The sequence below is a fragment of the Glycine max genome, chromosome 4, assembly GCF_000004515.6.
Source record: "Glycine max cultivar Williams 82 chromosome 4, Glycine_max_v4.0, whole genome shotgun sequence".
In the NCBI taxonomy this organism is placed as follows: domain Eukaryota; kingdom Viridiplantae; phylum Streptophyta; class Magnoliopsida; order Fabales; family Fabaceae; genus Glycine; species Glycine max.
In genome coordinates this window covers 25,157,694-25,172,492 of record NC_016091.4, presented here as the reverse complement: position 1 = coordinate 25,172,492, position 14,799 = coordinate 25,157,694, and the positions used below count along the sequence as shown (strand labels likewise).

At 32.6% G+C, this 14,799-nt stretch overlaps 1 protein-coding gene across 1 annotated transcript; it reads left to right on the top strand.

Annotated features, from left to right (window-relative positions):
• The first annotated feature begins 3,379 nt into the window (after positions 1-3,379).
• Positions 3,380-6,560, top strand: LOC100804834 (uncharacterized). The gene is made up of 6 exons (NM_001289362.2): positions 3,380-3,596; positions 3,814-3,911; positions 4,838-4,986; positions 5,080-5,123; positions 5,947-6,051; positions 6,141-6,560. Exons 5-6 carry the CDS (start codon positions 5,993-5,995, stop codon positions 6,421-6,423), a joined length of 342 nt encoding a protein of 113 aa, NP_001276291.1. The 5' UTR covers positions 3,380-3,596; positions 3,814-3,911; positions 4,838-4,986; positions 5,080-5,123; positions 5,947-5,992; the 3' UTR covers positions 6,424-6,560.
• The last annotated feature ends 8,239 nt before the right edge of the window (positions 6,561-14,799 follow it).

The following is a 14,799-nucleotide window of genomic DNA, read 5'->3' as shown; positions in this document are numbered from 1 at the left end:
TAATGTTAACCTCTTGAGGCCTTTTATCCTTTTCTCTTCTTTGGGAGTGATGTTTAGTATGTGAACTATGGCGCCCTCTATAATGATCGCTAAGTTCTTCACTTAAACTCTTAGAAGAGTTATGACTACTATAGGAGACATATTTTTCTCTTTTCATTTCTTTCATTATTTTTCTTCTTTTTTGCTCTCTTATTTTCTCTATTTCATCTTGACTTATTTCTTCCACTCTTTTTTACCTTTTTCTTTTCTCTCTTGTTTTTCTTTCCACAACTTAAGGGATCTCAACTCAACTAATATCTTATACAATGGGTCCTTAGGAGTAGAACCCTCACCATTAACACTAGATGAAGAATGAAGACTCATGTTGGTTCCTAAGTTATGGTTCTTTCTTGTTGGGGGTTTGAAAACAAAAGGTAAAAGAAACTATGGTTGAAACTAGCCAAAATAAACACTAAAAGAGGTGTGAAAGATAAGGTAAAAACTAATTGGTAAAAGACAAGCTATCTAGGTGGTTTGACAATGGAAGGTAAAGGAAATAAGCTATGAAAGTAAGCAAGAAATGTAAACTAGGTGAATCCTAAGAGTGTTTGGATGACCACATTTAAGGTTCCCAACAAAACACTCACAATCCTAAGGGAAAATTGCGTAAAATTATTACACACAAATAGAAGTAGGGTGACCTATTGGAGGCTCCCAACTTACTTCCAATGAAAGACCTTTTTGTTACAAAATTTGAAAGCAATGAAAGTAAGTAAATTGTCAATTACAAAATTACAACAAGGTCCTCAATTTTGGTGGTTGTTCTCTCTTTGGTGATTCACTCAATTTGGAGTGAATCTTAGTCCAATGGCTTTTAAGGTGGTTTTCCCCTAGCTTCTTGACTCAAATTCTTCAAGGGATGACACCAATCCTCCTTCCAATTCCCTATATGGCAACTCACAAACAAGGAAACAAAGAGACAAGCAATAACCAAAGACCCAAAAAATGAAATGAAAGTTAAACCAATAGAGTTTTAACAAGACAAATTTTCAAGGATTTTTCAACAATTAATGCAATGAAAAGTACATAAAAGCAAGCTAGGACTTAAAGAGAAACTTAGAATGGCTCTCGAGTAGAGTAAAAAAAACTAAGATAAAAAGACTCAAGAAACCTCTAGTTTTGGAACTTTTTTTTTCACACTAATTTTTAATTGAAATTTTAGAACTAGGATTGGTATAAAATAGGCACCAATTATAGAATAAATTTTGAGCCAAAACAACAAGCACACTTCCCTTTCACTTTTTTTCTGGACATTGATTTTTCTGCCAACTTGTGTGATTTTTCTTATTTTTTCCTTTAATCCAAATCGCTTGTTCTTTTTTCATAATTTTAGTCCAGATGTCTAGAAAATTCAATAAAAATTTCAGCTCAAAATACGTAGTGACCAATTTCCAGAATTTATACAAGTTTGTATGTATTTATGTTGCTTAAGGCTTGGATAGTTACAATTTGTGTTTGCTTATGCTCAATTATCTTGAATAACACAATTCAAGAGAGCTTAAGACTTATTTTGATTCACAAATTCAGCCACAACTCAGTACCACAACTCAACTTCATCATAGGCATCATGTAGGAAACTTAGAAAACAAAAAAAAAAGAGTTCAACAACAAGACTACTTCTAGAAATTGATTTAGAACATGTTATGAACTAAATAACATGCATGAATTAGACTCAAAATTCAAAAGATAGGCTAAGAATGACAAGAATACATGAACAAATGTATCTAGAATTCAATTAACAAAATAAAAATTCAACACAAACTTAGAACATAATGTGACAATTACTATGACTAAACATGACTCTAAGACAACATGGATTAAGTGATTTACACTTAGATTTTTGTGTTTTTTTTTTCTATTCAATATTTTGTAGGAAAATTAAAATCTAAAGGTTCAGCACAAGGATATTATGAATGAAAAATGATAGAACCTAAAATCCACACAAAAACATGATTCAAGAGTAGATCTACAAAATTTGAACCATAGAAATGTAAAAACAAGTGTAAATCTAAGATTTAATCGGTTTATTTTTTTGAATCTACTCTAAACAGCACCAAACCACATGACAATGAAGGATATACATGGAGAATAAGATGAAGAACAAGGAATTAAAGAGAATTCACCGAACAAAAAGATAGAGGAAGCAAAAAAACATTACCTAGATGAAGATGCTCTTGATACCACATGATGTAGCTTCATTGGAGCTTGTAGGCCTTGGATCTTCTTTATCAATGGAGTCCTTTGCTTCTTGAATTTTAATGGCAGTGGAATGGAGAAGAAGAGTTGAGAGGAGACCCCACTTCAAGAAGAAGATGAGTCTAGAAGAAGCTCACCACCATAGAAAGTCATGAATAAGAGCTTGATGATAGGAGAAGATGAATGGAGGGAGAGGGAGAGAAAGAGCACAAAATTTTGTGTCTCAAAAGAGGTATGAACTTTGAAATTTAATTATCAAATGATCAAAGTCGAAAAAATGCACACACATGACCTCTATTTATAGCCTAAGTGTCACACAAAATTGGAGGGAAATTTGAACAATTCAAATTTCACTTGAATTTGAAATTGAATTTGTGGAGCTAAAATTTCACTAATTATAATTAGTGAATTTCAGTTATGGTTCAGCCCACTAATCCAAGATTCTCCACTAATGTGCTTAGGTGTCATGAGGCATGTAAAACATGAAGGACATGCACAAAGTGTGACTATATGATGTTGTGGCAATGGGGTGTGTAGTAAGCACATGCTCACCTCCCCCTCTAAAATTTAATTGGATTGGGCTTCTACCAATTCAATTAAATTTATTTTCCAACAGACACATCAAATATTCACTTAGTGTATGTGGAATTACAAAACTATCCCTAATACAAAAACTAGTCTAGGTGCCCTAAAATACAATGATTGAAAAATCCTATATTTCTAGGATACCGTACCTACATTATGGAACCCTAAATACAAGGACTAAATATAATGACATCTTAATCTAATATGTACAAAGATAATTAGACCCAACCTTAGCCCATGAGCTCAGAAATCTATCCTGAGGTTCATGACAACCTTAGAACCTTCTTCAATAGTTCTAGCCAAATCTTTTTGAAACCTCTTGCTCATGGCTCTAGTGACTAGTCCCTTCCCATGGAGGATTACATCAATTTAGAACCTATGTACAATGTTTTTTCAAATAAACTATGTTCCCTGTCAAAATATATACAGTCTTTTTTTTTTTTTTATAAACAACGCTATATTTACTTAATAAAATTAAAAGAATTAGAAAATATACAGCGCCTTTTCAAATCAGCGTCTTATATTCAGCGCTTAAAAAAACTAATATACAGCGCGTTTTTTTTTTTTACTCTCCGCCTCGTGCTCAATTTCCTCTCTGCCTCGCCCCCAACCCTTCTTCCCCCGCGAATCCTCTCGTCTTCTTCGTCCTCTTTGGTGGGAAACAAGAGAATGAGAAGAGGGAAAAGAAACGAAAGGAAGGAAGGAGAAGGGGCGTGAGGGTTACATCTGGTGGCTCCGATGGCAGATTTGGTGGCTTCGAGGCGCATGCGACAATGGTGGGTTCATCGGAGGCATATCCATTCTTCTTTGTTCTTATCTCGTACTTTGCCTTCTTTTTTTCTTCGCAACACAGAACCCTAGATTCGTAACTGTACCTCTTCCTCGTCCCAATCAAGATGATTAGTGGCTTTCCCTTTACATCCAGTTAAATCGAATGCAGTGAAGTTTCGTTTCTGCCATATCTATAATATTATTTATTGTGTGTTTTTGCAGTGAAACCAGAACACTGGCAGTGAGCATGAGGCCAAAAGGCATCACTTTTCTTAATTCCTATTGATTCAGAACACCGGCAGTGAGCATGAGGCAAAAAGGCAAGACAGGATACTGTGTTTTTTTTTCATTCATATATGGTTGTTGAATGAACTGATTTGTCGTTGCTGCTTCTATATTTCATATTTATACTTGCATTTTGTCTCTTTTTTTGTCCCCTGTCCTCTTTTGATTGTGCAGTTGGAAAATGGACTTGTAGAGGCTGTTGGTATTCTTATTTCCAAAATGCCTCACATGTTTGACCTTTTCTTGACATATATTCCATAAATTGGTATGTTTGCTGTAGAAGGCAGCGACACTTTTATTCAAGTAGACCAATTTAGACTTCAAAACACTTACTGAATCACGAAGTTATATATTATCCAGCCTTACAAGACCAATTCTTCCTTATGGTTTGGGGACAAAGGCATAAAGCACTATTACCAAATCTCTATTTTATATCGTGTTGAATGGAATGTGGTCAGGCCCGGAATTAGATATCCATTTACTTTGAAATTCACACCAAATTATTTACAAGCAGGCTCTCTCTCCTTATGTATGTATGTGTGTGTGTGTGTGTGTATCCCAATCTTAAAAACAAAGTTACTACCAGGGTCTGACTTTCTTTCTACGCATACCTTGTAATTCATATATATGCATGCATCCATGAATTACTTGATTGATGTTTTAGCTACATTCTTGGTTATCACTGGCTGTACCGTTGATATTGTCTATGGCCATGTCATACAATGTGCTCTTCTCTTCTTCTGTAGGTTTGGCTGCACTTAATAGATGGTCTCTCTTGCTACATTTTTCCTTTGTTTGGCATATGATTTAACTCATTCAGCAGTGCCCTTGTTGTAAGATATATCATTTTTTTAGTTAATTCAACCAGAATGTGCATGAATGCTAATCATGTTGGAGAAATTAGACTGATTGGTGCTGGTTGTAACTTCAAGGAATAATTTGGTGTATTTTTTATGAAAAGCTGTTGAAGAAGCATGTAAAGGGGTAAGATTGCAAAGATGGAGGCCCTTTTGGTGCTGTTATAGTTCATAATGATGAAATAGTTGTCACAACATGGTTCTGTGTAACACAGATCCAACTGCTCATGCTGCGGTGACAGCAATAAGAGAGGTTTGATTTTGAATAACCTAGTGATTTACTTATGCAGCATGAAAAACATATTTTCTTGTAGCAAATAATGGTATTGCTGTGTTTTTCTGACAGAAATTTGCACATGATGGACATGCCCTACCCCGTTGGATAGCAAAGTTAGTGATACACTCTTTGATGCTCTCTATTATTGGTTTGTTTTTTTTAATATGTCAATTTCGTTGTCTCTGACATAGGTCACTTTTTAAAACAAGTATTGACATTTTTAAAGAATGGACTGCTAGTAATTACCTCTTTTAGTTTTAGCTCATTGGGGGCAAATCTTAAAGCCACTCACTAAGTATTTTTATTGACAACATGCCTGGTGTAAAATGATCAATTAGGATTTTACAGTGGTCAAATAATGGTTTTGAACTTGTATTCAGTTCCATCTATGCAAGAAAAACCAAAAAGGGATGATACATGTAGGACATAATCATTATCTTGTAACCATTATCCAGGTTTCAGACATTCAGTGAACACCTGCTTGAAAGTGGGCTATCCTTGTTCATATATCTTGTTGAATTTTTAGATATGCTGCTGAAAGATTTGACAAGATTAGATTATACTTTATACATATGGTATGAGGCTATGCATGCTTCTGGTTAGTGTTGCCTGTTTGAAGTTTAATATGCAAATCATGTCTGTCTCAGTTGACAATGCTGCAGCAATGTGAAGAACTTTAAAAAAACATATTTGCTACCAGATTAGTTGCTTCACTTTTTGAGCAACAGGTTAATATTAGACAATTTGACAGCTAGTATCAATGTATCATTCCATCTAGGTTTTAGAAAGCCTAGCTGAGACTTTATGGGCTCTTAAGCTCCAAATAAAATTAAATCTCGTTGTATGACTCTGTAGGCCTTACTTTTTTTATTTAGATGTAATAAACTTTATGCGGTGTTAAACAAAAATGATTCATGCAGTGTTTTCATTTTACAGGCTTGTAAGAAGCTTAAGCAGATAGAACTTGCAGATTGCGAAATATATGCTTCTTGTGAGCCTTGTCCCATGTGCTTTGGTGCAATCCACCTTTCTCGAATTAAGGTTAGAATGGCTTGCTACTCCTATGCGTCTCTTTTATACCATGTTTATCCTGTTTTGAGCTAAGTTATTGCAATATTCTTTTCTAACAGAGGGCTGAGGCAGCAATTGCTATTGGGGTTTGATGATTTCATTGCAGATGCCTTGCAAGGTACTGGATTCTATCAGAAAGTAACATGGGAAATTAAGAGAGCTGATGGTATATCATTGCTGAAGAGGTTTTTGAGAAAACAAAGGAAAAATTCCAAATGTATTATATCTGTCATTCTTTTAACAGCTGATGGCAAGTGGCCATTGGAGTTCTACTTCCAACAACAGATTATGTTCTCCTTCATAACTTTGCAGATTTATATAGCTTGGATTATTTGTGTATAAGTTAATTTTAAAATGAAAATGAGCAAATTTTTTAAATGTTTTTGGATAGCTTCGATTGTGTGTATGAGTTTGAAACAATGAAAGTGAACGAAATCTGATTTATTTTATATATATATATATATATATAGCGCTTCTTCAAACAAGTGTTGTTGTATGTGTAGCAAAATATATAGTGCGTTTCCTTCAAAAAAATGCTATATATGTATTGCATAAAGTGTTGTTATGGACGCATATATACAATGTTTTTTAGATAAGCATTGTATATCAGTTTTAAATATATAGTGGGTTTTTTTTTTTTAAATGTTGTATATCAACATATATCACCCACAATGATAGCACTTAAAAAGTGTTATATATTTGAAAAATAAATGTTGTGTAAGGTCCACCAATTGTCCTGTTGTTCAGGTTGGGGTGGGTGGAATTCATTCACAAAATCTATCAAACTCTAGGCTTGAATGGTACCCCTCGGTTCATATTGTATCAAATATTGTGACAACTATATGGATCATGTCACCATTCTTCCAGTTAGCTCGAGTTTTTGTAGTACTTTGACTATTGGACAATTGGTCCAACTCGTAATCTTGTGACTCTAGAAGTATTGTCGAAGATGTCATGCAACATTGACTAATGCTAAAGTCACTTTTTTCTATTACTTGGCATCAAATCTCTAGGTGACAAAGTATATTGATCTTAACTCAATGTCTTGTTCTTGGTCGAGGATCGTGTTGATGGCTTCAGCGAATATCGAAAGGTACACAATGAGTTTCTTGCTAGTGCTAGGTTTTGTGAGCACTATTGGGGTTGCCAAGGTTATATCCAGCTGTCAAAAAGTTTGTTTACACTTATCATTCCATTTTTTGAGGAGGTTCATGACTGGTTTGGCCTTCTCGGCTATCCTTGGCAAGAATCTAGACAAAGAGGCTATTTGATCAGCCAATCTTTGTGCTTCTTTCAAGTTCTTAGGACTTCTGATATCTAGAATGGTCTGACACTTGTCAGGGTGGTTTGCATGTATTACCCCATGGGTTAACATAAATCTTAAAAACTTTCCTCCAACCCTAAAGACACTTTTCGGGGTTTAGCATTATGTTATTCTTTCGGAGTTGACCGAACACTTCCTCCAAGTCTTTGATATGTGTTGGCAAATCATCAGACTTGATGAACATGTTGTCGACATATACTTCTAGGTTTCTTCTTAGTTGGGCACCAAACACCTTGTCCATTAATTGTTGATATGTGGTTGCGACATTCTTCAATGCAAATGGCATTACTTGTAACAATAATTTGTCGATTCAGTTATGAAGGTTGTTTTGTCCTCATTGACAAGAGCCATTCTAATTTGATTGTAGCCTGAGTAGGCATCAAGGAAACTTAACATTTTGTGTCTTGTTGCTTCATCCACTAAACGGTCAATGTTGGGCAATAGGTAGGCATCCTCATCGAACTAGTTGACATCTTTCTCTTCCTTTGAGCTATATGGATAGTTTGTGACAATGGAAGGCCAGATCAATCCCTGGCATGTCCATTGCGAACCATGCGAACAAGTCGGCATGTGCTTGGATCACTCATTGCAGACTTCTCTTCTCATCCTTAGTGAGTTGACTACTGAGTTGGGTGACTTGTTCCTCTTTTATACTGAGTTGGAACGTGCATGCCTCTTTAATGGGTTTGACATTGTTGTCATCATTGATCTTGGGATCAAGGATTAACTCTTATGACCCTTTGATCCCTATTACAATCTCAATATAGTGAACATCTTGACATGGTTCGTCTTTTGCTAGGGTGTTTAACCTTAGGCTTGCCATGTAGCATTTTCTAAAAGTCTTTTGATTTGCATGAGCTATTATTATAAACCCAATGCCCAAGGGGAATTTCATAGCCAAGTGTGGAGTAGATACTATGGCTCCTAAAGCTTTTAAAGAGGGACGACCGAGAAGTATGTTGTAATAGGTATGCACATGCACTTTTGCATATTTGATTTTTAAATCTCTATTTTGTGTCCTCTCATGACCAAACTTAGTGTACAACTCTATGGATCCCCAGTACCTACTATTTCCCTTATAAAGTCAAACAAGGTTTCATCGTGGGGTAGGAGCTTTGTTTCTAGAATACTTAACTGCTTGAAAGTGTCCCAGAATAAGATAAGTGTTTTTGCACTATGCAATTAGTGATTTCAACACTTATTATGACCGAGCCATCCTGCACTGGGTCTATTGCTTTAAAGTCAATTGATATGAAGGTAATTGGTGGCATCTTGGGAGCCTTAAGTGTAGAGACCATGTTGACATGATTGGGCAATTTGAAGATGTCTCTTGTGAGCCGATACTATTGCACCTCCTCCAGCAAATCCCCCTACAATTGTGTTGATGACTCCCTTCGAATTTTTCCATGTTTGCGAAACAAACAAGATCAATATGATGTCATCTTTAAGTTAATAATATGAGGTTGACAAATATGAGATTAAAGATGAAAAATGAATTATTAAATTTAAATTTTAAAGGAAAAAATATTAATGTAAAAGAAAAAATGAAAATAATTAATAATTCTAAATTATTACAAAAAATATTAAAATGATGCAAAATAATACTAAAATATTCATTATAATAAAAAAGAGAACAACATAAGACACATATCTACGTTTAAAACTAAAGTTATAAGATTATATTATAAAAAATTATTGATATTGTAGAAAATAAATTAGAGGTGATCCAAATCAGGGGTGGATATACGAATTGGTTTGGCTCATTTAAGGTTCGGCCTTTGAAGCACATGTTTTAAACGGGCTGGTTAAGATGGTCTGTGAAATAAATGGACTTTTTTTAAGGTTTGTATCCAGCTTGCAAAAGTCCATGGATAAACAGACTAGTCTGTGGACTCAAATATTAATTTGAAAAATATATTTTTATCAAAATATTTTTTGAAAGTGAAAATTATATAAAATTTCTTATTTTTTGAGATAAAATTTATCACACAAAAATATATCAACATTTTAAACATAATAAAACAATAATAATAACCTAAATTAAAGATCAAAATCTTAACATGACAAATTACTTACAAATTTAACTTAGGTGAATCAAAAGGGTAGTCTGCGAATCTACGGATAAAGCCCACTAGATTTGTAGGCTTAATAGACCCGATTTAAAAAGTCAATATCATTATACATATCTTAAAAAAAGATATCTTTTATCCTTCCATAAACTTATTGGGCTGATAGCCAGACCTAAATCCATATACCGACTCCTAATCCAAATAAAGGAAGCAAGTAGGACGGAGTGGAATGGAATTTGAAGATAAAAGATATATATGTCATCAAATTGAGCTATCTTTACCTCGATCCACACTTTTCGCTTTTGGGTGGCTTCAGGAATATTTCTATTTCACTTTAAGTATCTATGAAAGTGTAAAAAATGATTAAGCTATAATGTTAATTTATTATTTAGCAAGAACCAAGTTTTTAGCCGGTATACTGCAAATGAAGAGAAATAATAATATTCATATATATATACATGGAATAAACAAATCTCGACCACATAAGGGAAAGTATTATTCTTCTGTTTTTGAGTTCACAAATAGTGTATATTCATGAGGATATATTTCTACGTATCCATTGGCCCCCTCTTCAATCTTTTCCACTTACTAAAGCTCCAACCTTGGATTCTTGGCTGCTTGTATCCTCTTCCATACATAGAATTTATTTGTTGAAGATGGTGACGGTTAAGAAATGGAATTAATTTTGAGGTACAAAATTGTCTCTCACTTTAAGTGTATATGATATATCTGTCTCTTCCTCACTACTGGCTTGCTCTGTTTAATTAGGATATCTCGAATCACATAGGGGCTCCGTTTCAGATTCTTTGATATATTATTGTGACAACTGTTCAAACTCATGCCACTAGTACATGACAAGAGAAGATTTTTTCTTGTTCCTATATAATTTATATGTATGGGAATATGAATCTATCTTTCTTTTTCTACGGAACAAATCCTCTCAGCTACGGTTCAGATCGAGAAGTATACCACATTATTGACCGCGAACAACATTCTAATTGATCCTTTGTGTTTCACGAAAATCAAATTATATGACTTTTGAAGATTCCATTTTACCTAATATTATTTTTTGTTTTTGTTAAAGTCTCGCAATTAAGAAAAAGGTATGAAAGCCTCTGTCTGAACAATATCGATTTAATTAAGGATTAATTATATTTTTAATTCTTATTTTTTAAAGATTTTTTTAGTTTTCAAACAAAAAAATTAACATTTTTGTAAGTAACAACTGTAATTAGAATTTTTGACTCCTTGATGGGATCTTGGGGTATTTTTACATACTTTGGTCCTTTGAGTTGACTATAACATTAATGTTTTGTTTGAGGTTTAGTCATACTTAAAATTTACACTTCTTTCTAATGATGTGTTATGTAGGAATTAGATTCACGTTCTTTCCCAAAAACTCACCATGTATTATTAATTGAACTATATTTATTGAATGAGTTTTTTTTTTGGTCCTTATACTTTTCCTCTTTAATAGTTTTAGTCTTTGCTATCAATCAACAATGTTAATAAATAATGTAATATCCACCTTGGTTGGTAGTTCAATAATTTGTCAAATTATCAAGTTTTTTTTTTTGATAAATTATGTTTTAAAACTCTCAACAACTAGTATAATGTGATCAACATGTTTGAATAGATAAGGAATTAAAAACATAATTTATAAAAAAAATCACATATAATTATTTTTATCTCTTTAATGATGTGACAAGTCATTAGATCACAACAAAACAGTTACATAATAAATTAATACCATTACTAGGAAGGATTATAATTGTCTATAGAGAAAAGAATATAGAAACAAAAAATATATACTAAAATTTTTATTTATCAACTAAAAGTGAAATTTGCAAATATTTGGGATCCAAAAATATAATTAACCCTAATTTTAATTTGGGGCATTGTAAATACAAAATAACATGTTATTAGTCGTTCCGCTAGCCACCTAAGCAGCTAAATATTGTTGTAAACTTGTAATATGCAATGCTAGATAGTTTACGAAAATAATCGCAAGTGTAAGTATATGGTTTGAGTTATTTTGGAAAAAAGAAAAGATAAATTGGGCCAAGTTTCTTTGTTTTTCTAAGCCTAAATATCTTTGCTAAAAAAGATATTCTCGCGGACAATGTTTAAATGAGTTATAGTATGAGATGTCCATGCATCTTGTCTTCTACCAAAAATGCAAGTAATTAACTATGTGAGAGAACAACATACTGTAGTATGAATAATTGGGAGCACATTTTATCGTGAAAATGCATGTTGAGTGTGGCTGTCGTTTTCTCTACAACTTGGTAACCAATCAGGTTTGGGACCATTCAAGGAGTGGTAAAGAACCGTTGTCTTTTGGGAGCTTTTTCTAGGTACATCCAGAACTGTGAAACTATTGGTTTGAGACTAAGGATGTCTTTGGTGTAAATCTTAAGCTAGTGATAATTGGAACCAAGAAGTTCATCGCCAAAAATAATCACATGTGGCGTATACGTGCATGGAATCATATCACCAAGGATTAGATTGGTGGGAAAAAGTGTAGAGGAGGAGACTACGTTCACCATCTAGACCATTATTTTAAGAACGAGATGCCAGGATTTATAAGGAAGGCGTTGACACATTGACACAAGCAGAGGCTTGAGCCACTTTGCAACACCATTTCAAATGAAAACATTGCACAATTATATATTTATCGAGAATGAGCTAATATCTCCTTACAAAAGGAAATGACAATCAACTAATGTTTCAGCAACGAAAAGTAATTTTGTCAACTTATATGAAAATAATAATTTTATCCATATGGTTGAGACAAACGTTATAGATAATGAATTCATTCGTCTAACAAGACTTTTGAACCATCACTTCTAAAATTAGAAAATGCATTTTGGATCAAAACAACAACCTAGCCAAAAAAAATGGTTGTTGGTCCAACTAGAATGAATTCTTTATAAAAATTAAAATAAGAAGATAGAACAAAAAAATGTGTCAAGATTCTACAGTAGACATTCTTGGGCGGGTCAAAAGAATGTCATTTTTTGTGCCAAAACAAATTTGTGAAGGATCAATAATAAATATAAGTTAAATATGTTTTTGATTGATGATAAATTTTTATTTTTTATTTTTTATTTTTAATAATATTTTTATTCCTGATAAATTTTTTATTTTATTTTTAGTCTCCAAATGTGTTTAGATATTATTTTGAAAAGTGAAATAAAATGATTTTGATATTATTTTATAGACCGCAAACAAAATAGAAAAATATTAGAGTGTGCGAGACAAAAATATTTGAATTTATCATAATGAAAAATATAATATTAAGATTCGGCCAACTTGATTACGGGCAAACCATTATTGAATCTACCATAAAGACATGATCAATTTGGCTACGCGCGCAAACCGTTGTAAACAACAAAGGGAAATATATATGCAGTTTTACGTGCATAAGGGATGAGAAAAATAAATTCTTAATGAGAGGTTTTCATGTACATATATATACAGCATCCAAACGAGCCTAATATAATAAAAATATTAAGATCCCTAAGATAATATAAGGAATAATTAAAAACAAATTATTAGCAAAAAATTATTGATAAATACAGTACAAAGAATATAAGATTCTTATTAGAACATTTCAACAAAGACAAACTATATAATCAATACAACTGTTAAAAAAATGAGCACTCCCATCTTGTTATTAAAACACATCTACAATCTGACCTTTATCAAGTTAAAAACACAAGTCGAAAGAACACTTATGCATAGCAGGGGTTGGGAGGGTTTATATAAACTATAAGCAGGGAGCATATATGTAATAGAAGACTTTTTATGCTTTAGTTTATTACTTGTACTCTGGCTGATTGTCGGATACTACTTGTATCTTACTTTTCGGTCATTCATATTTTTATAATATATATCTACTTTTGGTCTTCCAACAAAAAAAGTCGAAAGAACACTGAGAAACATAATTTCGTTATTCATAATCCAACTAGGCCAAACCATGACATGCCAAAAAAGATGATGGACAAAAAACAACTTTTTCCTTCTTAAAAGAGAAGTAATGTTATAATTAAAGTTTTTTTTTTCTTCTCTGGGTGAGACCTATGTAATGATTAATAAAAAGTTATGATCATCAAGTGGTAAACTAATTGCATCAATTAATTTCGATGAAAAATGAAAGTAAATGGGAAAACTATAATAACTAATATAAATTGTAAAATGAAGACTTGACTATAATAGGGTATAGATTTAGGTTAACTTCAATAGTTAAACTATACAGTTATTGAATTATATTAGCCTAAAAGAGATCATTATCCATTCAACAAATGTTGAAGGGAAAATTTTCCTGCAGAAGTGTGATAGAACTAATTAACTGAGTAAAATCTTTAACTTTGGGAGGATTCAATGATAATGGAGAAAATAAATTATTATTATAAAGAAATCCAAACTTGGTATCCAAAATAACATTCCTTTAATTTATTCAACAATAGTAAATATAGATAATTTATGATCAATGTTCAATGATAAGCATATGAAATTCAATATTCCAGCTAAGTGTAGTATATCTTGTTGTATCCCTTAGTTAATTAATTTTTTTACTTATCCAAATAATAATAATAATTAAAGAAATTCATCATTGCCTTTAGGTTAGAGATGCATAGAGCCCCTCATCATATCCTTGATGTCCCATTAATTTTCAAAGTTAGGTCTCAATGCATGTTTCATGTAGATAGTTTACACTCAAAAACATGTTAGTAGAACTATATAAGCTAGAAACTTTGCTGCAATTATACTTGAAAATGAGTTTATAACCAAGGATCACATTTGTTATTTCACATGAAATGACATCTAAGAGAAAAAAAACCCTATCTGAACAATATAATTAGTGCCATCCCTTACAACATCTAAAGTGTTAATTTTGATTTAATTAATTAAGAAGGATGTATGTGTGCGCGTGTACATCCGATCTAAAACTGTATTACAAAAACCTTTCAACTCATGATGACTAGTAATCCAGTTGAGTTTCAAAGATTATACATTTTATGGTAAGTACTCGAATAAAGGGTTGCATAATTTTACATCAATTATATGAATGATGAATGCAGTGCCCTCGCCTTCAACCAGAAAGTAGTGCAATAATCAGTCTACTACTATATCCATGGTTCAATTATATATAATAACAGAAATAGGAATTAAAACAACCTCATCAAACAAATCCATTAGATATAGATTAACAATTAAGGTTTCAACCGTGCATAGATCTCATGCTAGACCTATATAGGTTTAATTTATAGAAAGGAAATAAACAATGACAAGGGAAAAACGAAAACACGAAAATAGGAG

Excerpts from the sequence above, each read along its gene's own strand:
- LOC100804834 (NM_001289362.2), top strand. The coding sequence starts at position 5,993 with ATGCTTCTTGTGAGCCTTGTCCCATGTGCTTTGGTGCAATCCACCTTT. Across the intron at positions 6,052-6,140 it reads TCCACCTTTCTCGAATTAAG|AGGGCTGAGGCAGCAATTGC; the intron begins GTTAGAATGGCT and ends CTTTTCTAACAG.